Below are 21,656 nucleotides of genomic sequence, written 5' to 3'. Positions count from 1 at the left end.
GTACTCGTTATACAGAATGGACCCACTCAGATTGGTTAATATATTCTAAATATATTACTGGATTATTATAATTGATGCATTTATGTAAGCAGCATTTAAGTTTGTAAAGATTGGGGAAATTTAAACTACTGAATATACAGATATGCATTTATTTCTCTTTTTTTCAATGTTTAATCAAGTAGATCCTATGAATAGATCACAGTTTTTCATGGTGAATCTCGACCTGTAAAGTAACTAAAGCTGGCAGATAATTGTAGTGGAGTAAAAAGTACAATATTTGCCTCTAAATGCAGCAAAGTGGAAGTATAAAATTACATAAAATGGAGTACAAGTACCTCAAAACTCTACTTCAGTACAGTACTTGAGTAAATGTACTTAGATGTGCATGTATAAATTATTGGATTTTAATTCATTTATAACCTCACCCTGACTAATGGCTAATTTGTGTTGTTTAAAAAAATGTGCATATTCAAAACATATCTAACATATCAGTGTTCACTTAGATTTCATCAATAAAGTTGAAATATTTTAACGTCTAGTGGTTATAAAGGTGATCATCTGATTGGTGGATTTTTTCAGGGAGCTTTGCAGATACAAATGAAAAAAATGTTACATGATGATACATTTTAAGTGATTAGACTTTTTTATTATTATTAAACCTCATAACAGTATATTATGTAGTTAAATAAGCTCTATCTTCACAAAATAAAATAAAAATAAAACTGCTTACATAAAAGCATCAATATAAATAATGCAATAATATGTTTGGAATATATAGAACAATCTGACTGGGTTTATTCTGCATAAGGAGTACTTTTTAATAATTAAATAAATACTTTCAAAATAAAAGTAATTTTATTTTTATTTTATCTTTTTTGTTTTAATTGTTATACTTTTTATATTTGTACTTGTTTATATTGTAAATTGTGAATACTTTATTCTATTTTTTACTTGTTTATTTGCTTATATTTCTAGTTTATACTGCTGTTTACTATTTATTGTTTTGAGTTTGGGTTTTTTTTGCTATCTAATTTGCTGCTGTAACTCTCAACTAAAAAAGGAAATCTTAATTTTAATCTTTAACTTAATCTTTTAGTTTCTATACTTTAGGTATAAAAAGGTTTCTTCCACTTTCTTAGGTTCTTCCACCACTGATAATCATTATATAGTTATTATAACACGTTTGTATTATTTTTCTTTTTCATATCTGAACATGGATCTACATACATTCAATGTATTCTCTATAGTGGAAGACACAGTACAGATACAGTAATACCACTGTGTACAACTACTTACATATATATATATATATATATATATATATATATATATATATATATATATATATATATATATATATATATATATATATATATATATATATATATATATATATATATATATATATATTTCAGGTGTATGATCACCTAAATATTCTTCGGTATTTAACGTAAAAATACTTTATTACCTGTATTCGTATGCCTATACCTGTGCATTGCATGCAAGAACAATTTATATCATGTTTATATTTAAAACAAATTCTCCTAGTTAGATTATTTCAACACATTTCAGTCCTTGTTATTAAGTAAAGGACGTGAATCGGTGGATAAACAGCTGTGAGTGCCGCAGGGTGGCTGGGGGAGTCGTGACTCTTCGCCCGGTGCTGTGTCCCTTTAAACGCAGGCAGGAGAGCAGATTTCCGATCGTCCGTGAAGAGGATTACGACTTGAGTCCTGCTCTGCTGCGTGTGCTGCTACATCATCTCAGCTGACCGGAGAGTTCCCTCCGCAGGGAGTAAAGCCGCCCTGCTGTATGCTCAGCTCCTCACACAAACATGGACTTCAACGTGAAAAAACTCGCTTCTGGAGCAGGAGTGTTCTTCACCCGGGCGGTGCAGGTAAGACACGGATCGTTTCCTCCACATCCTGCAGGCTGCACACCGACTCTCTCCGCTCATAATATGTGGATCCACCGGGCTGTCACGCTGTAACTCATCCTCGGGGAGAAATATCCGCGGGACATGTTGCGTTAACCCTCACAAATCAAATAAAGATGGTGTTAGGCTCCAGCTGTGATGGTGGACTGGGGCTCAGTGTGTCCTGAGGGTGATGTCCTGTGTTGATGTAAGCCGATAAAGGCTGCCGAGCCTCCATCCATTATTGATGGCTGTGATGAGTGTAGGCTGTCACCATGTGACCACAGACGGATCAGCAGGACCTGCTGCAGGCTCGGTTGTTCATGTCTGCCGGTGCCTCCAACAACACACTACTGACAATATTATATATTATACACACACCAGCGAGTTTAACTTTAACATCGGTTCACTTCCATTCTCTGCGGTCAGAGGGGCGAGAAACACTCACTTCCGGTTGGGAAGCAAACTCGCGTCCGAATCATAGACTGTATATAAATAATGGACGTAGTCACCGTGAATACGCTTATGTTCATATTAGCCTAAGCATATATGTATATATGTATGTATATTTTCTGACATTATATATATATATGTAATGAAAGGTTGATAATATGAATTGAAAACCTGAGAATAAATATATATTGAAAGTCTGAGAATATATATATTAAAATCTCAGACTTTCAAATTATACATTATAATTATTATTTATTATTATTATTTATTAATTTATTATTAATTTATTATTATTGTATTATACATACAAAAATAAAAATTTAAATTAAAAAAATGTAAATTTAAAAAATATTTTTTTTTCTCTCTAACTTTTAATATATATTCTCTGGTTTCAATATATGTACTCAGACTTTCTATATATATTATATTTCAATATATATCTTGCTGTAACATGTACTAGTGTTCATTTTTTACCACATTCTGCAATTTTGGATTGAATGGATCCATTAATGCAACAAGTTCAGATCGCTTTGTGTACAAAGGCATTGTGGGAAACTCAGGAAACCCCTGACTGCAGAGGAAGTAGGCCAGACTGGAACAAAACAGCAACAGATGACAGCTCTGTGCACAATAACTTCATTAATGTAGTCAACAATACAAAGAAAAACTAATGATAAGCACCGTGTTTACCATTATATATCCATCCACACAACTGTAGAATGACCCAGGGTTGGATAAACCTGATCAGGGGTTCTGGGGCCCCTGTTGACCCACTCCTTATCTCCTTTAAAGAGAAATTTACCAGCAGCTGAATATCCTGTTCTTGGTGATCTCTAGTTGTTCATCTTGGCACCTTTTGCACCTTTAACCTGCAACCACCCATCAGTGATCGTGGGTGTAGACTTTGGCACAAGGCTCCTCTACAGTGCAGGATATGCAGCCTTTAGTGCTCGCTTTAGTATTGCATATTTCCTCAGAACTGTAACATTATATGTCCAAATTAAATCAAATGTAGTTCTGAAGGTTCAATCTTTCAATCTTTTCTACAGAACACCCTGTCCTATCTTCTTGCAATGTTGGGCTAAAGTTTTGTTTTTAATGATTTAAAAAAATATATATATATTTTTACATTAAATCTAAAGTTTTACTGTAAGATAAACAGTAAATCCGCCTTCAGAAAAAAGTAGAATTACCAGAAAAAAGTCAAAATTACCAGAAAAAAAGTCAAAATCACAAGAAAAAAGTATAAATTACAAGAAAAAAAAAATAGAATTACCGGAAAAAAAGTCAAAATTACTAGAAAAAGAAGTCAAAATCACAAGAAAAAAGTCGTATTACCAGATCATTTAAGAACTTATCTTTTCTACTCTATTGCTATGAAGGTAACAGTACCATGTTTTAAGGCTTCACAGGCTACATTATGCCATACATTGTACCTCACACAAGGGGTTTCCTCTTTTAAATACATTCACACAATGACAGAAAAGGCAGAACACAAGCTCTAAACATATTATATGTTCATATTGATGTCATTTTTCACAGTCCTGGCAGTGCTCGTGTCCCCTGGTCTGGGCAGTAGCTGTTAAAGGTTAATCTAATTACCCCTCAGGGAAGCTGGGCCAGCCTCAGATGGACTGTTGCCATAGTTCCTTCTGAATTATTTCTTTGGAGAAGTGAGAAGATGTGACCTGTCGTCTGAACTCGTCCACAGAGCTGCTGTCAGTCAGGCGTTGTGCCTGCTGTCATATGATGTGATGGAGACTATCTCTGTCATCCACGTGTCTTTAGAGTCCAGCTGGCTGCTGCCTTCTGTCAGTCAGACCTGAAAAACACAGTCTGCAGCCAAAGTCGGCTTTTCTCATAATGTATCACACAGTTTATATCTGGACATTGCAGATGGTGAGAATTAGAGGTGTGAATCAGCCGATCTGCCCCTCAATACAATTTTATTCCCATACTTGAGTCACAGTACGATATTATTGTGATTTTAAGCCTTTTGCGATATGGTGAGTATTGCGATACAATATATTGTGATTTAACTGTTTAACTGCATTTTGTGTCCACAAAATTAAATTCAATCAAGAATTGTTTTGTCCAATAAGAGAAAATTCTCAGTCTATTCATGTCACTTCAGTCTTTTTATTTCTCCACAATGAGAGTCAAACCCACAGACTGACCAACAAAGTATTCAGTCAAACTGAACTGAACTGATATCAAACATGTTGGACGACAACAACTGCAGCATTTTATCAAATTTTCAACAACAACAAGCTTCACTGCTCTCAATCTTTTTGAATGAAACATTAATAAAAAGCCAAACTTTTTTCTAGTAATTCTGACATTTTTTCTGGCAATTTAGACTTCATTTTGGTAATTTAGACTTTTTTGGTCATTTTTTTTCCCCAGTAAATTTGCCTTTTTTTCTTGTAATTTTGAGGTTTTTTTAATGGTAATTCTACTTTTTCTCTGGAAATTCTCCTTTTTTACTGGTAATTTATACTTTTTTCTTTTGATTTTGACTTTTTTCTGGTAATTCTACTTTTTTTTACTTACAGTAAAACATTACATTTAATGTAAAAATATTTTAAGAGGAAATCATTAAAAAAAAAACTTTAGCCTAACTTTGCAAGAAGATAGAACAGGGTGTTCTGCAGAAAATCGTTATATTTTGATCTAAATATTTCTATCAGTATGTGAGGATATTGTAGGGTTGACTATTGGTGCTTTCACAAAATATTTACAAAATAACATTTATTTCAAATCGTATTTAGGTAATGGCAAATACTAGAACAGCTTAATCACTCAGTACAACTTACTGTAGATATACATGTGATTAAATGTTTGCGCCTGTGATGTAAACACAAGATCCCGACTTTGTGTCCCAGTTCACAGAGGAGAAGCTGGGCCAGGCTGAGAAGACGGAGCTGGATCCCCACTTAGAGAACCTGATCACTCGGGCCGACTGCACCAAGAACTGGACTGAGAAGATCCTGAGACAAACCGAGGTGCTGCTGCAGCCCAACCCCAGTACGTGAGGAACAAAAGATGTGAAAAGACGTGAAACTTCCCCTCTAGAAGCTGCATCTCCTTATGTGGAGTCCCAGGAGAAACAAATGGCATTTATAGGTTTCTGATTAGTCTTAAAAAGTATAATTGAATAAGTTAGAAAATGATTCAAAAGAAAACCCAGATGTAAAAGTAATGCATTCATTTAATGCATTTTCCACTTTTCTTTCTCAGAAACTCCATATATATATATTGATTAAAACATGTTTCAATTTTTCTTCATCTTCTATTAATCTGTACTTACTTAGACTGGATAGAAGAGTAGAATGGGCTTTGGTAGGAATGTCTGACTCTTGATCTCTGTATTTTCTAACCCTCCACGCTTCAGTTGACCACACTGGTAAGTCATTTCTTGGGGTAAGAATAGTCTGTGCAAACTGGGCATGAATGTATACATACATATGAAATACACTACTGGTCAAAAGTTTTAGAACACACCAACTTTTCCAGAATTTAATTGAAAATGATGCAGTTTAATGTCTCAGTGTACTCTGAAATTAATGCACATTTGCAACATTTAAAATTCTTTATTGAGCATGATAGTGTTTTGAAAATAAAAAAAAGATTCAAAATCACATTTTATGTTGAACTAAAGGACTAAAAAAAGACACAAAAAGGCCAAAAAAAAGACACAAAATGACAAAAAAAAGACCCCAAAAGACACAAAATGACTTGCAAAGACATGAAAAGAATTCAAAATGGACAAAATAGCCCAAGACTCCATAGAGTTAAGTTGTTAACCCATTTCTTGTTCCCTGAAAAAGGCCTACTTGTATAATTCTGAAATGTACATTATCTTTCAGTTTTGGTTAACCTTACCTTTTTTTTATTTACCTCTGGCAGTTCACCACTTACCTTTGTACCCTTTCAAGCTGTTCATTTGACTTGAACTGCTTGAATTTCAATAAAAAATGGAAAAATTGGGGTGTTCTAAAACTTTTGACCGGTAGTGTATATTGAAGCAAATAAAGGTAAAGTATGGCTTGACCAATGGTCATGGTGAAACAAGAGTGAATGTGTGGCTATGAACACGTGTTGAATTACTAATGACCTTTCGAGCTGTAAAACACCTGCAGGCACTTGTTTGATTAGATCGAGAAAATGCTTCCTTCTTAGGTAAATGTTCAAAGAAAAGATGATGTTCTATTGCCATAATATGTGACGGCGTATTAGGGCCAAGTATGAAAAATTATAATAATATGGACCAGGGGGAAGGGGGTAAAATTTGTGGGGAAAGTTGCAAATTTAGGAGAAAAAAGTAGCAGATTCATGATATTAAAATAGGCAAAAAAATAACAGTATCTCCTAGATTTGCCACTTTTAATCCCATAAATCTGCTACTTTTTTTCGCCTAGATTTGCCACATTCAATCTCATAAATTTGTGCCTTTTTTCGTAGGGATTACCCACCTCCCCCGGATACGTATTTTTTTTTTTTTAAATGTCATACTTGTCCCTAATACAACATCGTAATAATAACAGTTAGAATAGCTCGAATATTTGCAGCAGCAATAAAAAATAATAAAAATTGCTTGAATGATTGAAATGATGAAAACCCGTTTGTTGTAAAGACTACGCTATAATGAACTATAATTACTCACATGGTTAATCCAGCATCATTTCTTAATTTCATAATTTGGAAATATTTCTATATGCAGCACTTTGAAAATGTTAGTAGCTGGTTTTGTAGTTGCTGAAATGTCTCGGTAAATAAATGGTATTCTTGAACCTGGTCTCACAGGAATCCGTGAAATAGCCACGGATTCGCTTAACTCAAAATCCGTGGAATAGCCACGGAATCACTCAAATTTCCGTGAAACTGACACAGATTTCGCTACAATCCAAGTTAATGACATATCCCTTGGCTATTGGTTTGTTCCAAGTCACGTGACTTACAAGGTCCCGGCGGTCAGAACAAAAAACATGGCGGACAGTTCTCTCATTTTTAGTGAAAAAAATTAATATTTTGACTTAGTTTCTGCATAAAAATGGATTTTGATCACATTTCTAGCGAGAAATATATGTTTTATTTTCTAAATATTCACTCAGTGAATGCACATAATCACTTTGAATGTTGGAATAGCCACGGGATATGACTGTCATTAACTTGCATTGTAGCAAAATCCGTGTCAGTTTCACGGAAATTTGAGTGATTCCGTGGCTATTCCACGGATTTTGAGTTAAGCAAATACTTGGCTATTTCACGGATTCCTGTGAGACCATGTTGGTATTTTTGCAAGATGTTCAGAAAGATTATTATTAAATTCTTTGAATAAGGCTCCATAAAAATCTGAACCAAATGGGCTCAAACACCTTGTGTGTACAGTTTGAAAATGATCTCGTTCTAACCCGTTTTATCCAGGTGCTCGAATAGAGGAGTTCATCTACGACAAGCTGGACAAGAAGCTTCCCTCCAGGACGACCAACACAGAGCTGCTGGGCCAGTACATGCTGGAGGCGGCTAATGAGTTCGGACCAGAGACGCCATACGGTGAGTGGGACTCCAACTGAAACTGATACTGTTGTTGTATCTCATCAGGTGCTTCAGGGCGGGACACGCTGTCTACATGTAATAATACGGTGAAATGATATGATTTTCAACTGAATTTATGTCACAAAGATAATGTTTAACCTCTTAACCCTTAATAGGGCACTCATTGAAATACTTTAAAATAATAATAATTTCAACCCTTGAGAATATTGGAGGATATTACATCCTGCCAGAATGTGTAAAAAAAAAAAAAACATACGGACCCGGGGGAGGTGGGGGTCATATTTTGAGGAAAAAAGTTACAAATTTATGAGAAAAACATCTCAAATTAATTGTAAAAAAAGTTACACATTTGTGAGAAAAAAATCTGAAATTAATGGTAAAAAAAGTTACACATTTGTGAGAAAAAAATCTGAAATTAATGGTAAAAAAGTTGACGAGATTAAAGTGGCAAATCTACGAGAAAAAAATGCGCAGATTTATGAGATTTAAAGTGTTGAATCTGCAAGAAAAAATTTGTTGTTTTTTTAACTTTTTTCTCGTAAATCTGCGACTTTTTTCGTACAGATTTGCTTTAATCTAGTATTGTAGCCTGATCTTTGCTGATTAGCTGGACGAAATCCATGTGGTTCTTCGACCAAACAGAGAGACATGGGGCCCCATTTAGATATCCACTGAAGTTACCAAATATAGTTCTTCGCCCAATAAAGGGTTAAAACCTGAATTTGAGATGCAGCTGAGTAAAGTTGCTACAGTCATGAATCTGTAACATTAGTTAATTAATAAATCAATTAATTTCAATTATTATACTCTTTTGTTTGTATTTTTGGTTCCTGGCAGCTTTATACTTTGTTAATTAAAATAAAATGAAAAATCTGACTGATAGCCAAGTTTGTGTGGAGAAAAAGGAGCCATGCATGTGATGTAAGGACTGAAAGATGCTAAACACAGACAGAAATAAATGCATAGGAAGTTGACACATTTGAACCAAAATCTCGTGGACTTCAGAAGTTTAAGGTCTTGGCTCCTCCTCAGTCACAACCCCAATGTTTCCACTGTCTCGTTTCTTATGTGACTGTTTCAGTTGGTCAGATGTGTAATGTGTGTGTGCATGTGTGTATTTGCAGGCAGCACCCTGATCACAGTGGGAGAGTACCAGAAGAGACTGGGAGGAGCTGAACGAGAGCTGCTCCAGACCTCAGCCACCACCTTCCTCACTCCTCTTCGCAACTTCCTGGAAGGCGACTGGAGGACCATATCGGTAAGACTGATGACATCACTGCTGCACTATGAATCCTTTAAGATAAAGTCATGAGAAGTATGTTCCCATGGAGCCTCATTGACACTGGTAAACCCATTCTGGTCTGTTTTTTTTATAGAATGCAGAATTGCTTCTCTGTGCTTTTAGCTGAATATATACCAAGAGCTGCAAAGTTTGATCCCCTTTTCTGATTGGCTCCTCCCTGTCCCCTGCAGAAAGAGAGGCGGCTTCTGGAGAACCGACGGCTGGATCTCGACATCTGCAAAGCGCGCCTGAAGAAAGCCAAGCAGGCAGAAGCCAAAGCAGCGGTGAGCTGAAATGTTCACCTTGTTGCTGTTGTTTTTGTTGCTGCTGCTCTTATTCTTCCACCTCCACCTGTCCTGCAGCACCCACGGTTACTCGTCAATCTATAACCTTAAAGTAGCATTCGTTTTTGGGGGGCAGTATGAAAAGCTGTGAACACAACTAAAAAATACAATCTGTGTCTTCCCGAGAAGATATCGTGACATGGGTGGCAGCAATACATTCCTTAAGTCTTCTAGTTTTAATATGCAAGGAACTAATAATATATATCCAGCAGTATACAAGGAAAACGGAGCCTGCTACAGCTGCTGAGGGATAAACTAAAGGCAGATGTGATTTGCTCCAATGTGGCTATTTACACCCAAGTATGACTTTTTAAGTGAATAATAAACAGAAAGTGACTTATTACCAGTGGTGGAAAAAGTATTCAGATTTTTTTCTGCAGTAAAAGTACTAACACCACACTATGAAATTACTCCACTACAAGTAAAAGTCCTGCATTCAAAACTTACTGAAGTAAAAGTATAAAAGTATCAGCATCAAAATGTACTTGTTATGCAGAATGGACCCACTCAGACTGTTTTGTATATACTAAATATATTACTACATTATTTGTATTGATGCTTTTATGTAAGCAGTGTTTTAATTCTGTAAAGACAGGACTCATTTAATTACTTAATATACTGTTATAAGATTGATTTTTTTTTTAAAAGTCGGTAACGCTTTATATTAAGGTCCTTGTAATAACCATTAATTAACAAGTAATAAGGCCCTTGTAAGTCCTTACAAGATGCTTATTAACATTAATGTGTGTTTATAAGCTTATATAAGTGTTAATAATGGCATCACAAACACCCATGACCCACCCATTATGTCTTTGCCATGCCTTTATTAATCTTATTTTGTTTGCTTATTGATATTAAAATATACTTTATTGCTCATCTATTATAAGTTAACTATAAGTTAACTATGCTTTTCGCAACTACCGGATCTAAAGCGAGAACAATGCCTTATTACTTGTTAATAAATGGTTATTAAGGACCTTATTATAAAGCGTTACCAAAAACTCTAATCCTTTTAAATTGATGATGTTTTTTATGTTATATATGGAACTGAAAAGTAACTACAGCTGTCAGCTACATGTAGTGGAGTGCAAAGTACAATATTTGCCTCTAAATGTAGTGAAGTAGAAGTATAAAAGTAAAATGGAAATAATCAAGTAAAGTTCTCAAAATTGTACTTAAGTACAATACTTGAGTAAATGTACTAAGTTACATTCCACCACTGGTTGTAAGGCTGTTGACATATTTTGAACATATCCTGCAGCAGGTTAGCTGTGTTACATTGGGTACCATGATGATAAATCCAGGTTAACAGCACTATAATATGGCTTTGTGATACAGTACAGGCCAAAAGTTTGGACACACCTTCTCATTCAATGCGTTTCCTTTATTTTCATGACTATGACATTGTAAATTCATCAAAACTATTAATGAACACATGTGGAATTATGTACTTAACAAAAAAGTGTGAAATAACTGAAAACATGTCTTATATTCTAGTAAGCAAAGGGTGGCTACTTTGAGGAATCTAAAATAAAAGACATGTTTTCAGTTATTTCACACTTTTTATGTTAAGTACATAATTCCATATGTGTTCATCTATAGTTTTGATGCCTTCAGTGAGAATCTACAATGTAAATAGTCATGAAAATAAAGAAAAACACATTGAATGAGATGGGTGTGTCCAAACTTTTGGCCTGTACTGTATATATAGAAGGCAACAGAGGGCGACCTCCTCACAGCAGAGTGGTGGAGGCTGGACAGTACAGAGCCTGGTTCAAATGAGCCTTTGAGCAGGGTTTAGGTCATAAAAACATACAAAAACATTAAAATGAAATGCAAACCATGTCAGACCATAAGCAAGCAAAGCTTAACATCACCACAACAAAGGAGGGAGTAGAGCCATTAGGATGCAATTTGACTTCTACTTTACATTGCTTTAACATCAATCAATAAAGTATTCAGTCATACATAATTTCAACCACTTTCATTGAACTTGTGCTTTAACTCGTCCTGAATGATTTGCCCCTGTGCTGCCTGTGATCTCTTTTCTTTGTGCTGGTTTGCTTCTGGCTACGTTTTTTTTTGTTTTTCTGCTCAATGATTCTAACTGCATGACTGTGCCAACATGTGTTTCCTCCCCCTGCTCTTGTTTGTAGGCTGCACCTGATTTTCAGGAGACAAGGCCTCGAAATTATGTTCTTTCTGCCAGTGCATCCGCGGTAAGAGTCCCACGTGGCACACATGCAGGACACTTATATAACATATGCAATTCTGCCTTAGCATTGACGGCAACAGAGAGCAGATGAAATTAGACGTATTTTTGCAGGCCAAGCCAGAAGTTCACATCTCCATGGGGTCTATTGAGAATTTGTCTCTGGGATTTTTTGCTTTGGCAGAAAATAATCTCTGTGGCAAACATGTTTCTGACTGAAAAACAGGACTAGAGGCTTTGAGGCGGACTAGTGAGAGAGTCTGTCCATGTCTGGCGTCATGGCGTTTATTGTCCCAGACAGCCACTGTAGTCTCATTTAGCCACTCGTTAGCAGCCGCCTTTTTAAACACACGTAAATACGTCAAATTCACAAATGAGGGTATTTACTAAAGTATTTTATGTCGTACAACAAAACGCAAACATCTCTTAACCCTTATATCCTTCTTGGGCATTTTGATCATTTTTCTCTTAGTAAAATCTTTTAGTAATTTTTTTAAAATTCAGTGTCTTTTACTCTTACATGTCTTTTATGCTCTATTGGTGCCACGCACACAAAAACTGATATTAAATCACCATTAAAAAAAATCAGCTTTTTTCCCCTAAATCTCTTAAACAACTTCAGAGGTGTTCAAAAACTACCAAACATTCAATCATTTTCAAAATTTTAACCCTTTATATGCCAGTTTGTATATTTGAATTATTCCAGAGTTTCCTCAACAACAACAAAAAACACAAATAATGGATTATTTTCCCTATAATAAATAGTAGGGGGCTGGGGTTTTGGTGGTGATTAGAGTCATGGATATGTCAAAGATTAGCAACAAAATTGATTTGATTGCATTCGTATTTTTTATGTAGTAATAGATAATCCCTCTGGACACCCTCGTGGCCAAAAGATGCCTCATAGACTTCCATTCAAACCACATTTTTTAAATCTCACTGCCATAAGAAAATTAGTGACATTTGACATTTTCACTGTATTTGACTAAATTCAACTATTTTCCCATTGTAGGCTCACGAGAGGGTAGGAAATGTGAGGATGGCATAAGGGTTCAGCTTTAACCACAGACATTATTTCAGGCTTATTACCACCAAGTGATTTAAAATCCTCAGTGAGTTTGAGAGGAGAGACCCCATGGCATTAAGATGTTAACTTACTTGCTGGTTTAAGAACTCATTTGTGTGGCGTCCTATAGACCAACAAAATGTAAAAGCCAGGCATGACTTCTCTCTACTTATTATGTATTGTATATATTATCTTAGTGGGGCGGCATAGCTAACCTGTTGTTCATTTTGTGATAAAAGCACCAGATTTGGTACATATATAGCTTAAAATATTTGGAAAAAGACTGCACATTGGGCCATTGCATATTCGCATTCTGATGACCATGGCCGCCATTTATGAAAGTGGCGGCAAGCTATTATAAGTAGATAGAACCTGATGTAGATAGAACTTTGTAACAGTCTGTAAAAATGTGAGCGAGTATTTTATTTGGTTCTCAGGGTTATATCTAATTTATGTCCATTATTGCACCTGGGTCCAGTGGGAAAGGAATGTTTAACCAACTTCTTGTAGCTATTTTTTTTTTTTTTAATGGCTGCCATGGCAACCAGGGTCTGAGTTTGTGACGGGCTAATATCCAGTTTTGTTCCAGATATATTTATCAACACATCTGCCAAATTTGGTGCTTTTATCACAAAATGAACAATTGTTATAATATATTGAGCTTTGCCGCCCCACTATCTGTAACTATTATGTCTTGGCTTTCACCATTATCCTGCATTTCAGTTAAATAGTCTCGCTGTAAAGAGACACGTCTTCTCTGTGGTTTTGTCAATGAAAACAAAGTTTGGTATTTCACAAGTTTGGACTTTTGTTTAACTGTCGAACAGATTTTTCAGAATAAATTGTTCGAACTTCCTGTGGTGCCACATGCTACACTTTGAATGACTTATTGTTTAACTCATTTCTAATACTGCAGACATTTGCGTGATCATTGCAGCATAAATGTGATACCTATGACAAAAGCATGTCTGCGCATGTTTAATTTTTGTTATTGCTTGAGCTTTACTTTCTTTTTTACTTGGCATGCAGGCACTGTGAGATATATTCTATATTTTCCAGCTACAGTAATGATCGTGACATTTCTGCCTCCTCCATCAGAGAGAGGAACTATTCTGTAGAGTATTGAATCAGAATTAGGTTTGTTTTCTGTGTGCGGGGATCACATTAGCCCTCCTTTACGTCACACAGCGTGTTAGACTTTGAACTGGTGCTGTTTTGTGTTGGCTCTGTCGCTGAGCCAGCTGCAGAGTGGATGGGAGAGCTGGGATGTGACAACGGAGCCCAGTGTGTCAGAGCAGATGAAGGTTGTACACAAACTCTCTGAGCAACAGTGGTGCTAGTCAGTGATCAGTCTCAACTCATGTTTGGTAGATTTAGTAAGACTTTATTTGAAGGTATGTGCATAAAATGTACATGATTACACCTGTGATGGCTGTCATGAGACACTTTTAATGCAAAGTTCTCAAAACAACAGAACCTGTCATAAACTTTCTAAAGCAGGCCTGATTATCAGATTTAAAGACAGGACGAGATAATTATTCATGCGATGTTGTAAAAGCATTTGACTGTGTATTAAAACTTAGTGACAGCTTTGTGACAAGTCTATATTGTACCATTGTAGATCAAGGAGGAATATTCAGGACGTATTGGAAATGGTCTCATGACAGTCAGTCTCAGTGTCATGTCCATCTGCACACCCCTTCAAAATAAAGTTGTATTTGCCCTTTATCCTACGAGATAATGTTTCATGGTCACATTTGTGTTTTTTCTTAAAAGTTGGGAAACATGTTGGAACTTTAGCATCATATTTAATATTAATATGGTGAGACTAAAATTGTGGAATGTTTCTTTCCAAATAAAACAATTAATTTATCAAATATATACAATGTGAACTATAATATAATACATATAATTGGTAAAATTGTGAATGTGAGAGGTAAAATTGTGAATGTGAGATATAAAATTGTGAATGTGAGAGGTAAAATTGTGAATGTGAGAGATAAAATTGTGAATGTGAGAGGTATAATTGTGAATGTGAGAGGTAAAATTGTGAATGTGAGAGGTAAAATTGTGAATGTGAGAGGTAAAATTGTGAATGTGAGATATAAAATTGTGAATGTGAGAGGTAAAATTGTGAATGTGAGAGGTATAATTGTGAATGTGAGAGGTAAAATTGTGAATGTGAGAGGTAAAATTGTGAATGTGAGAGGTATTTTTTGTGAATGTGAGGTAAAATTGTAAATTTTAGAGGTAAAAGTGAATGTGAGAGGTAAAAGTTATTGTGAGAGGTATAATTGTGAATGTGAGAGGTAAAATTGTGAATGTGAGAGATAAAAGTGTGAATGTGAGAGGTAAAATTGTGAATGTGAGTGGTATTTTTTGTGAATGTGAGAGGGAAGAATGAATTATGGCCCATAGGACCCTTCAAACGTTTTCCTTACTTACTCCCCCCATGGTAGCTGATTGGCTAGATTGAAACACATACATAGCTTCTAGATAGTTATATTTTTTTACATCATTTGATGCGTCCAAGAATGAATCACTCACAACTGCTTTTCTTCTGTTCTCATGCTGCTTCTGTCAGCTGCTGAGTGAGGAAGTGGACAAAGTAAGTAAACCGTCAGTAGTGGACAGGTTTCCCACAGTCCATCTGTTTTTTTTCCAACTGCTTTATAAAAAAACATTAAAATGCTTCTGTCCTGTCGTTCTGAACCACAGGCAGAGCATGAGCTTCGTGTCGCTCAGACCGAGTTTGACCGTCAAGCCGAGGTCACCAGACTGCTGCTGGAAGGCATCAGCAGCACACATGTGAGTGCTCAGGCTTATGTAGATGTGTAGATGAGTGTGTATTTATGTAAATGTGTGTGTGTTCTGCCGGGTGATACTCATACTGAGTTTTTTCTCCCTGCAGCTCAACCACCTGCGCTGTTTACAGGATTTTGCAGAGGCTCAGGCCACTTACTACGCCCAGTGTCATCACTACATGCACGACCTTCAGAGGGAGCTCAACAAGTGAGGATGGTTCTCCTGTAGCATGCGTATGATGCTGGTAGATTAAATTAAGAAAATGTCGCCATCTAGCTCTATGTTTTACACATTAACATCATATTGTCTTGAAGACTTGAAACTAGTGATTAAGACCATAATGTTGCCACAAGATTTTTTCTGAGCTAATAAATCAAGTGAGAAGTCGTCTCATTTTGCATTGAGATAGATAGGACCGGACTTCTTTTGCAACCACTGTTGAACTTTTTGGTAGAATGCAGGTCTGTCTGTTGCTCTGTCTGTCTGTCACTCTGTCTGTCTGACACTCTATCGCTCTGTCTGCCTGTCTGCCTGTCTGTCTGTCTGTCTGTCTGTCTCTCTGTCCATCTGTTGCTCTGTCTGTCTATGTGTCATTCTGTCGCTCTGCCTGTAGCTCTGCCTGTCTGTCGCTCTGTCTGTCACTTTTCCTTGCCTGTTGCTCTGCCTGTTGCTCTGCCTGTCGCTCTGCCTGTCTGTCACTCTGTCTGTCACTCTGCCTCTCTGTCGCTCTGCCTGTAGCTCTGCCTGTCGCTCTGCCTGTCTGTCACTCTGTCTGTTGCTCTGCCTGTCTCTCTGTCTTTCTGTATGTCTGTCTGTCACCCTGTCTGTCTGTTGCTCTGCCTGCCTGCCGCTCTGTCTGTCGCTTGTCTGTCGCTCTGTCTGTTGCTTTGTCAGTGACCACTGTTACATTTGTTGTTTTGTTTTTGTTTACAGTATAACTGTGAGCCTAAAATCAATAAAATAGTCTTCCACTACTCAGATGTGCTAACCCTGCCGGCGGCCCCGTCCCGCCTGCTGCCGTCTGCCCCAACCCCGTCTCCTCTGCCTTCCTGACGGGACTGCCAGCTGTCGGGGACACGGTCACGTCTTCGTCCAGCGGCCGGCCCGAGACGCTGGCCATGGAGCAGATACCGCTGCCTGGCACCGGCACCAGGAAGGCCAAGGTCCTGTATGACTACGACGCCCATGATGCCAGCGAGCTTTCTCTCCTGGCTGATGAGGTACGACAGGATATTCTGAGTCGCCCCACACACTAAAAACTATTTAAACATTTCTGCTTCACTTTGACTTCAGCCTTCAGAATCAGGCTTTAAGTTTGATGTGGATATATCTTCCCATCATCCTTATATTCCTTCATATTAGTTATTCTGAGCAAAAATGCATTATACAGTTCAGCTAAAGCTAATATCATTGTTTCTGTCTTGTGTTATTCAAATCAACTGGAGTTCTTCCAAGGTTTAATTAGTGAGGTCAGGATGAAATGATCCAGTTACAGAAGATTAGCTGCAGTAAAGGGACAGTTCACCCCAAAATCAAAAATATTTTTAGTTGTAGGGCTATTTATCAATCTAGAGAGTTTGCAAGTGTTGTGGATCTTGGCTGCAGATATGTCCTCTCTTGAATAAAATGGAACTCGATGACTTCTTGGGGTGCTCAAAGTGCCGAAAAATACATTTTAAAAACTCAACAGCAATGCCTCTTTTCAGAAACCATGACCTGGTTACTCAAAGTAATCCACAGACCTTGTTGATGAGATATTTATTCATCCCGCAGTGAAATTGTAGGAAGTAGTTCTCCAACTCACACCAAAAAGCAATCTAAATTGATAAATAGCACAACTGGTAAGGTGGGAAAAAGATGTATTTTTTGTTTTGGGGTGAACTGTCCCTTTGAAGTGAAATATAAGATATGGTGATATTAAACAATTGTTGGGTAGCCAAACACTAATCTGATCTTTTGAAAGTGTTTGCAGTACAGCCATGATAAACTGTGTAAAATTTGCATTTGTTTTAACACACTGTGGTTACACCTGGCGTTCTGTTTTCTTAGTACACTTTGGGAACTGACATCCAGTAGAAATCATGACCATCTCATACCAGCACTTAGCGTGTTTCAGGCTTTACAAGACTACATAGTTCTAGGAAGAACTTAACTCAAAGTGGAAACTTGAAACTTTACTTTTCAAACCACAGTTTTTTTCTCAGAGGGTTCCAGAGTTTATAATGGGTGTGTATTGGATGACATCACAGCTGGAGGAGAGGAGCTGTAAAATTATCTGAAAACTTTATGAAAACCCTGTGCTCTTTCACCACAACTTCCACTATTCATAAGTCATTTTAGGTCATTTTATCTTTCTTGTCGGAGACATTTTACTCAGTGAGCCTGAATGTGACAGGAACTCCAACCAACTGTCCCAATGAGTCAGTTTACATGCACTGGACATCATCGGACCACTTGCAGAGGTGGTCTAGGATGCATTTTATCACATATATTGTAGTATATATTGTAGTGTAAACATAGATGCTTCCTGATGGGTCCAGATGGAATTCAGGATGATCTAGGCCTTCAAAATAAAAGCCTGTAATGGTCACTGTATGTTAAAGGGAATGAGAGGATATCAGACCTTTTATTTAAAAGTAGAATATCTGCCTCCTTTTTATTGTGAATTGGAGGTGAGGGGGGCAGTGGATGTTCAGGGGGAGACAGCAGTAAACAAAGATAAATGCTACATAGAAGTGTTGTTTATCTGAAAGCTGGAACCAGAAGATGAATTTGAGATGCAGCCCTGCACTGTGTGTCAAGCTGTTCTGTTCATAAATGCATTAAATCTGTTAAGGTATGAAGGGTTCAGACCATTAATGTATGGCTTTCTGAAGTCCATTACCACGCTCAACTATGTCCCAGAAGATGTTGCAGCAACTTTTGGCTTGATACAAACATACAGGGCTGAATGAGGCCATTTTTTTATTTTGAGGAATGGATAAAATTGGTCAAAAAACCCTCCACACATAAAGCAGTGTGTTGCTTTTTGTTTCCCTTTCCTATACCAACAACCTCAGTATTAGGTGTTTTCCTTTGGTTAAATAGCCTTATTTGGGTTTAAAATTTGTCTTAAAATGTCTTTTTTTTATTTCCCCAGCTTATTACAGTATACACCGTACCAGGAATGGACCCTGATTGGTTGGTTGGAGAACGGGGGAACGAAAAGGGCAAAGTCCCTGTCACCTACCTTGAACTGCTGAGCTAATGGACCAAACAACAGGACACACACACACACACACACACACACACACACACACACGATCACTCGTGATCTGTGTCTATTGAAAATACTTATGCAAACCTGTCTGTTGGGAAACTTTCTAGAAATACACATGCAGACTATTTGGAGGAAATTGCAACAAATGCTTGTAACTGTGTGAGCAATGGTTTCGTGTGAGCTGGCCATGTGGGTCATTATAGAGTTAAAGCATTTTGTAAACAGTGCAGTTTGGGTGTTTTAAGTGTGGAAAATCTGTTTTTTTTAATTTTACATTTGTCTTTTTAACACAAAGCATTCATGAGGCATTCAAAAATAGAAAACTCCTGTTAATCCATTAAAGGATAATTCCAGTTTATTACCAGTTGGGTCTTATTTTAATCATGAATTTGTTCCAGGGCTTTGGATACATCATTTGTATCTGTTATGATTTTACCCACCAAAATAACTAAATGCTGAACTGGGAAAACTGCTGAAAAGAAAAACAAGCTGTCAGGAAAAATAGACAATAATTAAAAACAGATTATTTTAACCAATTTCGAGACATCTGAAGTAAAACTGGAAATTAGAGATTATGTTTTAGATTTGTAATGGAAATTAAAAAAGTTCATGCAGTTTTGTTGCAGGGTTGGACAGCAAAATCATTTCCTGTAAAGGATTTTTAACTAAAATGGAATTGAAATTCAGGATTTTAACATTCTTTGTGCACATTGTTGTACTAACATATAAAGATTAGGGAAGCTTCGGAGATTCTGTTACAATGTTCAGATGCAAAACTTGAATCATAACCTCACCATGTTATCAGTTAAATGACACTTGCTGTTTGTAACATGACTATAGTGTAGTGTTTGTGTCAGTGAGCATGCTTAGTTATCATCATGTTTTATTGAGCGACAACTGGACACAACTTGTACTCATGTTATGGTGTTAGCTGATCGGTCCCCAGTTTAATTGTGAATTTCTAAAATATTTGTGGAGGAAAACAATCAAAATGTACTTGAGGAGCAGTCATGGAAAAAAATAGTACAGCACCCTTGGTTTCTTGACTTTCTTGTTAATTTTAATGCCTGGTACAACTAAAGGTACATTTGTTTGGACCAATATAATAACATCAAAAGCAGCTCATAAAAGTGAAATTTAAGCACTGATATCTAGATATTTCCATGGTTTTCTTGATAATAACTGATCATTATCAGGAAAATTTCTAGATGTCAGCTCTTTACTTAAACTCTTATCAGCTATTTTTGTTCTTATCATTATATTTGTCTAAACAAATGTACCTTTAGTTGTACCAGGAAGAAGAAATTGAAGAAAACATGGTGCTCTAATCATTTTCCAAGACTGTATATCTCCTCTCAGAGATGATGACACGGACAGTCTGTGGCCTAGAGGAATCTGTCTTGTAACCAGAGGGTTGCCGGTTCGAATCCCTGAGCTGCCCTTGAGCAAGGCACCTAACCCCCCCACTGCTCCCTGGGTGCAGAAATCTGCCGCCCACTGCTCTGGCATAGTGTGTTCACTGGTGTGTAAAAGATGGATTAAATGCAAATTCACTGCTCACTGTTTCAATGTGTGTGTGTGCGAGTTAATGTAAAGTCCAGTGGTTTACCTGAGTCCTAGCTGTGTGTAGTGTTGTAAGGTTTTTAAGGGAATCCCAGGTGTGATTTGACCTCCCAACATGCTACTAATACAAGTGAGACTGTGCAGCAGTTAAGTGGATCCCAGAGGATGATGCTGAATGTTTTTTGACACCTCTCCACTAGAGCCACCCTCAGGACTAAATTATATATTTTAGCGCCACCAGTGATGAGGCTGTAACAGTAAAAGGTGAAATCAATATGTTGTTTGTGCTATTTGTAGTTTGGAGGGAACACAACAGCAGAGCTGTAGACATGTGGTCCTGTTTATAACTTTATGGATATGTGAGTGTTCAGAGACTCTCCTGACCCGGTTAAAGTACTTTGTCCTACCTCATGGTCCAATACTCCTTCCACTGGTAGATGGCAGTTGGAATCTGTAGAAAAGCTTGTCAGTGGACCTATAGGTCAAGATTATTTTATCAAACATTGTCTTTCTCTCATATTAACGGGCTCCCTGACAAGGACAGAGGAACATGTTATGTGTAGCATGCAAGTTGTAGAATCTGGTCTAGATCAGAGTGTGTGTGTGTGTGTGTGTGTCTGTGTCTGTGTCTGTGTGTGCATGCCTGTCTCTCTCCTTCTGTGTGTGTGTGTGTGTGTGTGTGTGTGTGTGTGTGTGTCTGTGTGTCTGTGTGTCTGTGTGTGTGTCTCGCTCTGTGTGTGTGTGTGTATGTTCGTTCACGTGAGTGTGTGTGTTCACGTGAGTCTATATCTGTGTGTGTGTGTGTGTGTGTGTCTTTCTGTCTGTCTGTCTGTCTGTCTGTCTGTCTGTCTTTCTTTGTGTGTGTGTGTGTGTGTGTGCGCGTGCGTGTTTGTGTGTGTGTGTGTGTGTGTGTGTGTGTGTTATGGCTGGTGTTTTCTGTTGCTTTCGTCTGTTTAACTCAGTGTGTTGTTGGGGGCCTGGGTGGGGGGAAACTAAACTATGAAATGTGCAGAGATATTATTCTTGTCATTCTCCATCATGGCCACTGGTTTCTGGTTTGATGTGCAATAAACATGCATGTGTGTTACAATAATCTGATTGTCTGTTTCTTCAATATCCGCACCACTGAGGAGTGTTTCACTAAAGATCTTAGTGGTGGGAATGAATTGGGAAGGGTCTAGTTATATTTCAAACACTG

At 37.2% G+C, this 21,656-nt stretch overlaps 1 protein-coding gene across 2 annotated transcripts; it reads left to right on the top strand.

Moving 5' to 3' along the window:
- The first annotated feature begins 1,646 nt into the window (after nucleotides 1-1,646).
- On the top strand, nucleotides 1,647-21,551 carry LOC131992552 (endophilin-B2-like). 2 transcript variants are annotated; one of them, XM_059358163.1, is made up of 11 exons: nucleotides 1,650-1,897; nucleotides 5,254-5,395; nucleotides 7,796-7,924; nucleotides 9,052-9,185; nucleotides 9,401-9,493; nucleotides 11,710-11,772; nucleotides 15,416-15,439; nucleotides 15,550-15,639; nucleotides 15,743-15,843; nucleotides 16,616-16,856; nucleotides 18,776-20,984. In XM_059358163.1, the coding sequence occupies exons 1-11, from the start codon at nucleotides 1,835-1,837 to the stop codon at nucleotides 18,881-18,883; spliced, it is 1,188 nt and encodes a 395-aa protein (XP_059214146.1). In that variant the 5' UTR covers nucleotides 1,650-1,834; the 3' UTR covers nucleotides 18,884-20,984. The 2 variants fall into 2 exon arrangements, with proteins under 2 accessions (XP_059214147.1, XP_059214146.1); XM_059358164.1 differs by lacking the exon at nucleotides 11,710-11,772 and having other exon boundaries at nucleotides 1,647-1,897; nucleotides 18,776-21,551.
- Nucleotides 21,552-21,656: the final 105 nt, after the last annotated feature.

The sequence above is a fragment of the Centropristis striata genome, chromosome 19 (genome assembly GCF_030273125.1).
Source record: "Centropristis striata isolate RG_2023a ecotype Rhode Island chromosome 19, C.striata_1.0, whole genome shotgun sequence".
Taxonomy (NCBI): domain Eukaryota; kingdom Metazoa; phylum Chordata; class Actinopteri; order Perciformes; family Serranidae; genus Centropristis; species Centropristis striata.
The sequence above is the reverse complement of the archived record's forward strand: the minus strand, read 5'-3'. Positions and strand labels throughout refer to the sequence as shown.

Bases quoted from the DNA above. Each gene is read 5' to 3' on its own strand.
- LOC131992552 (XM_059358163.1), top strand. From the start codon at position 1,835: ATGGACTTCAACGTGAAAAAACTCGCTTCTGGAGCAGGAGTGTTCTTC. The intron at 15,440-15,549 runs GTAAGTAAACCG...TCTGAACCACAG, and splicing joins TGAGTGAGGAAGTGGACAAA to GCAGAGCATGAGCTTCGTGT. The intron at 16,857-18,775 runs GTACGACAGGAT...TTATTTCCCCAG, and splicing joins TTTCTCTCCTGGCTGATGAG to CTTATTACAGTATACACCGT.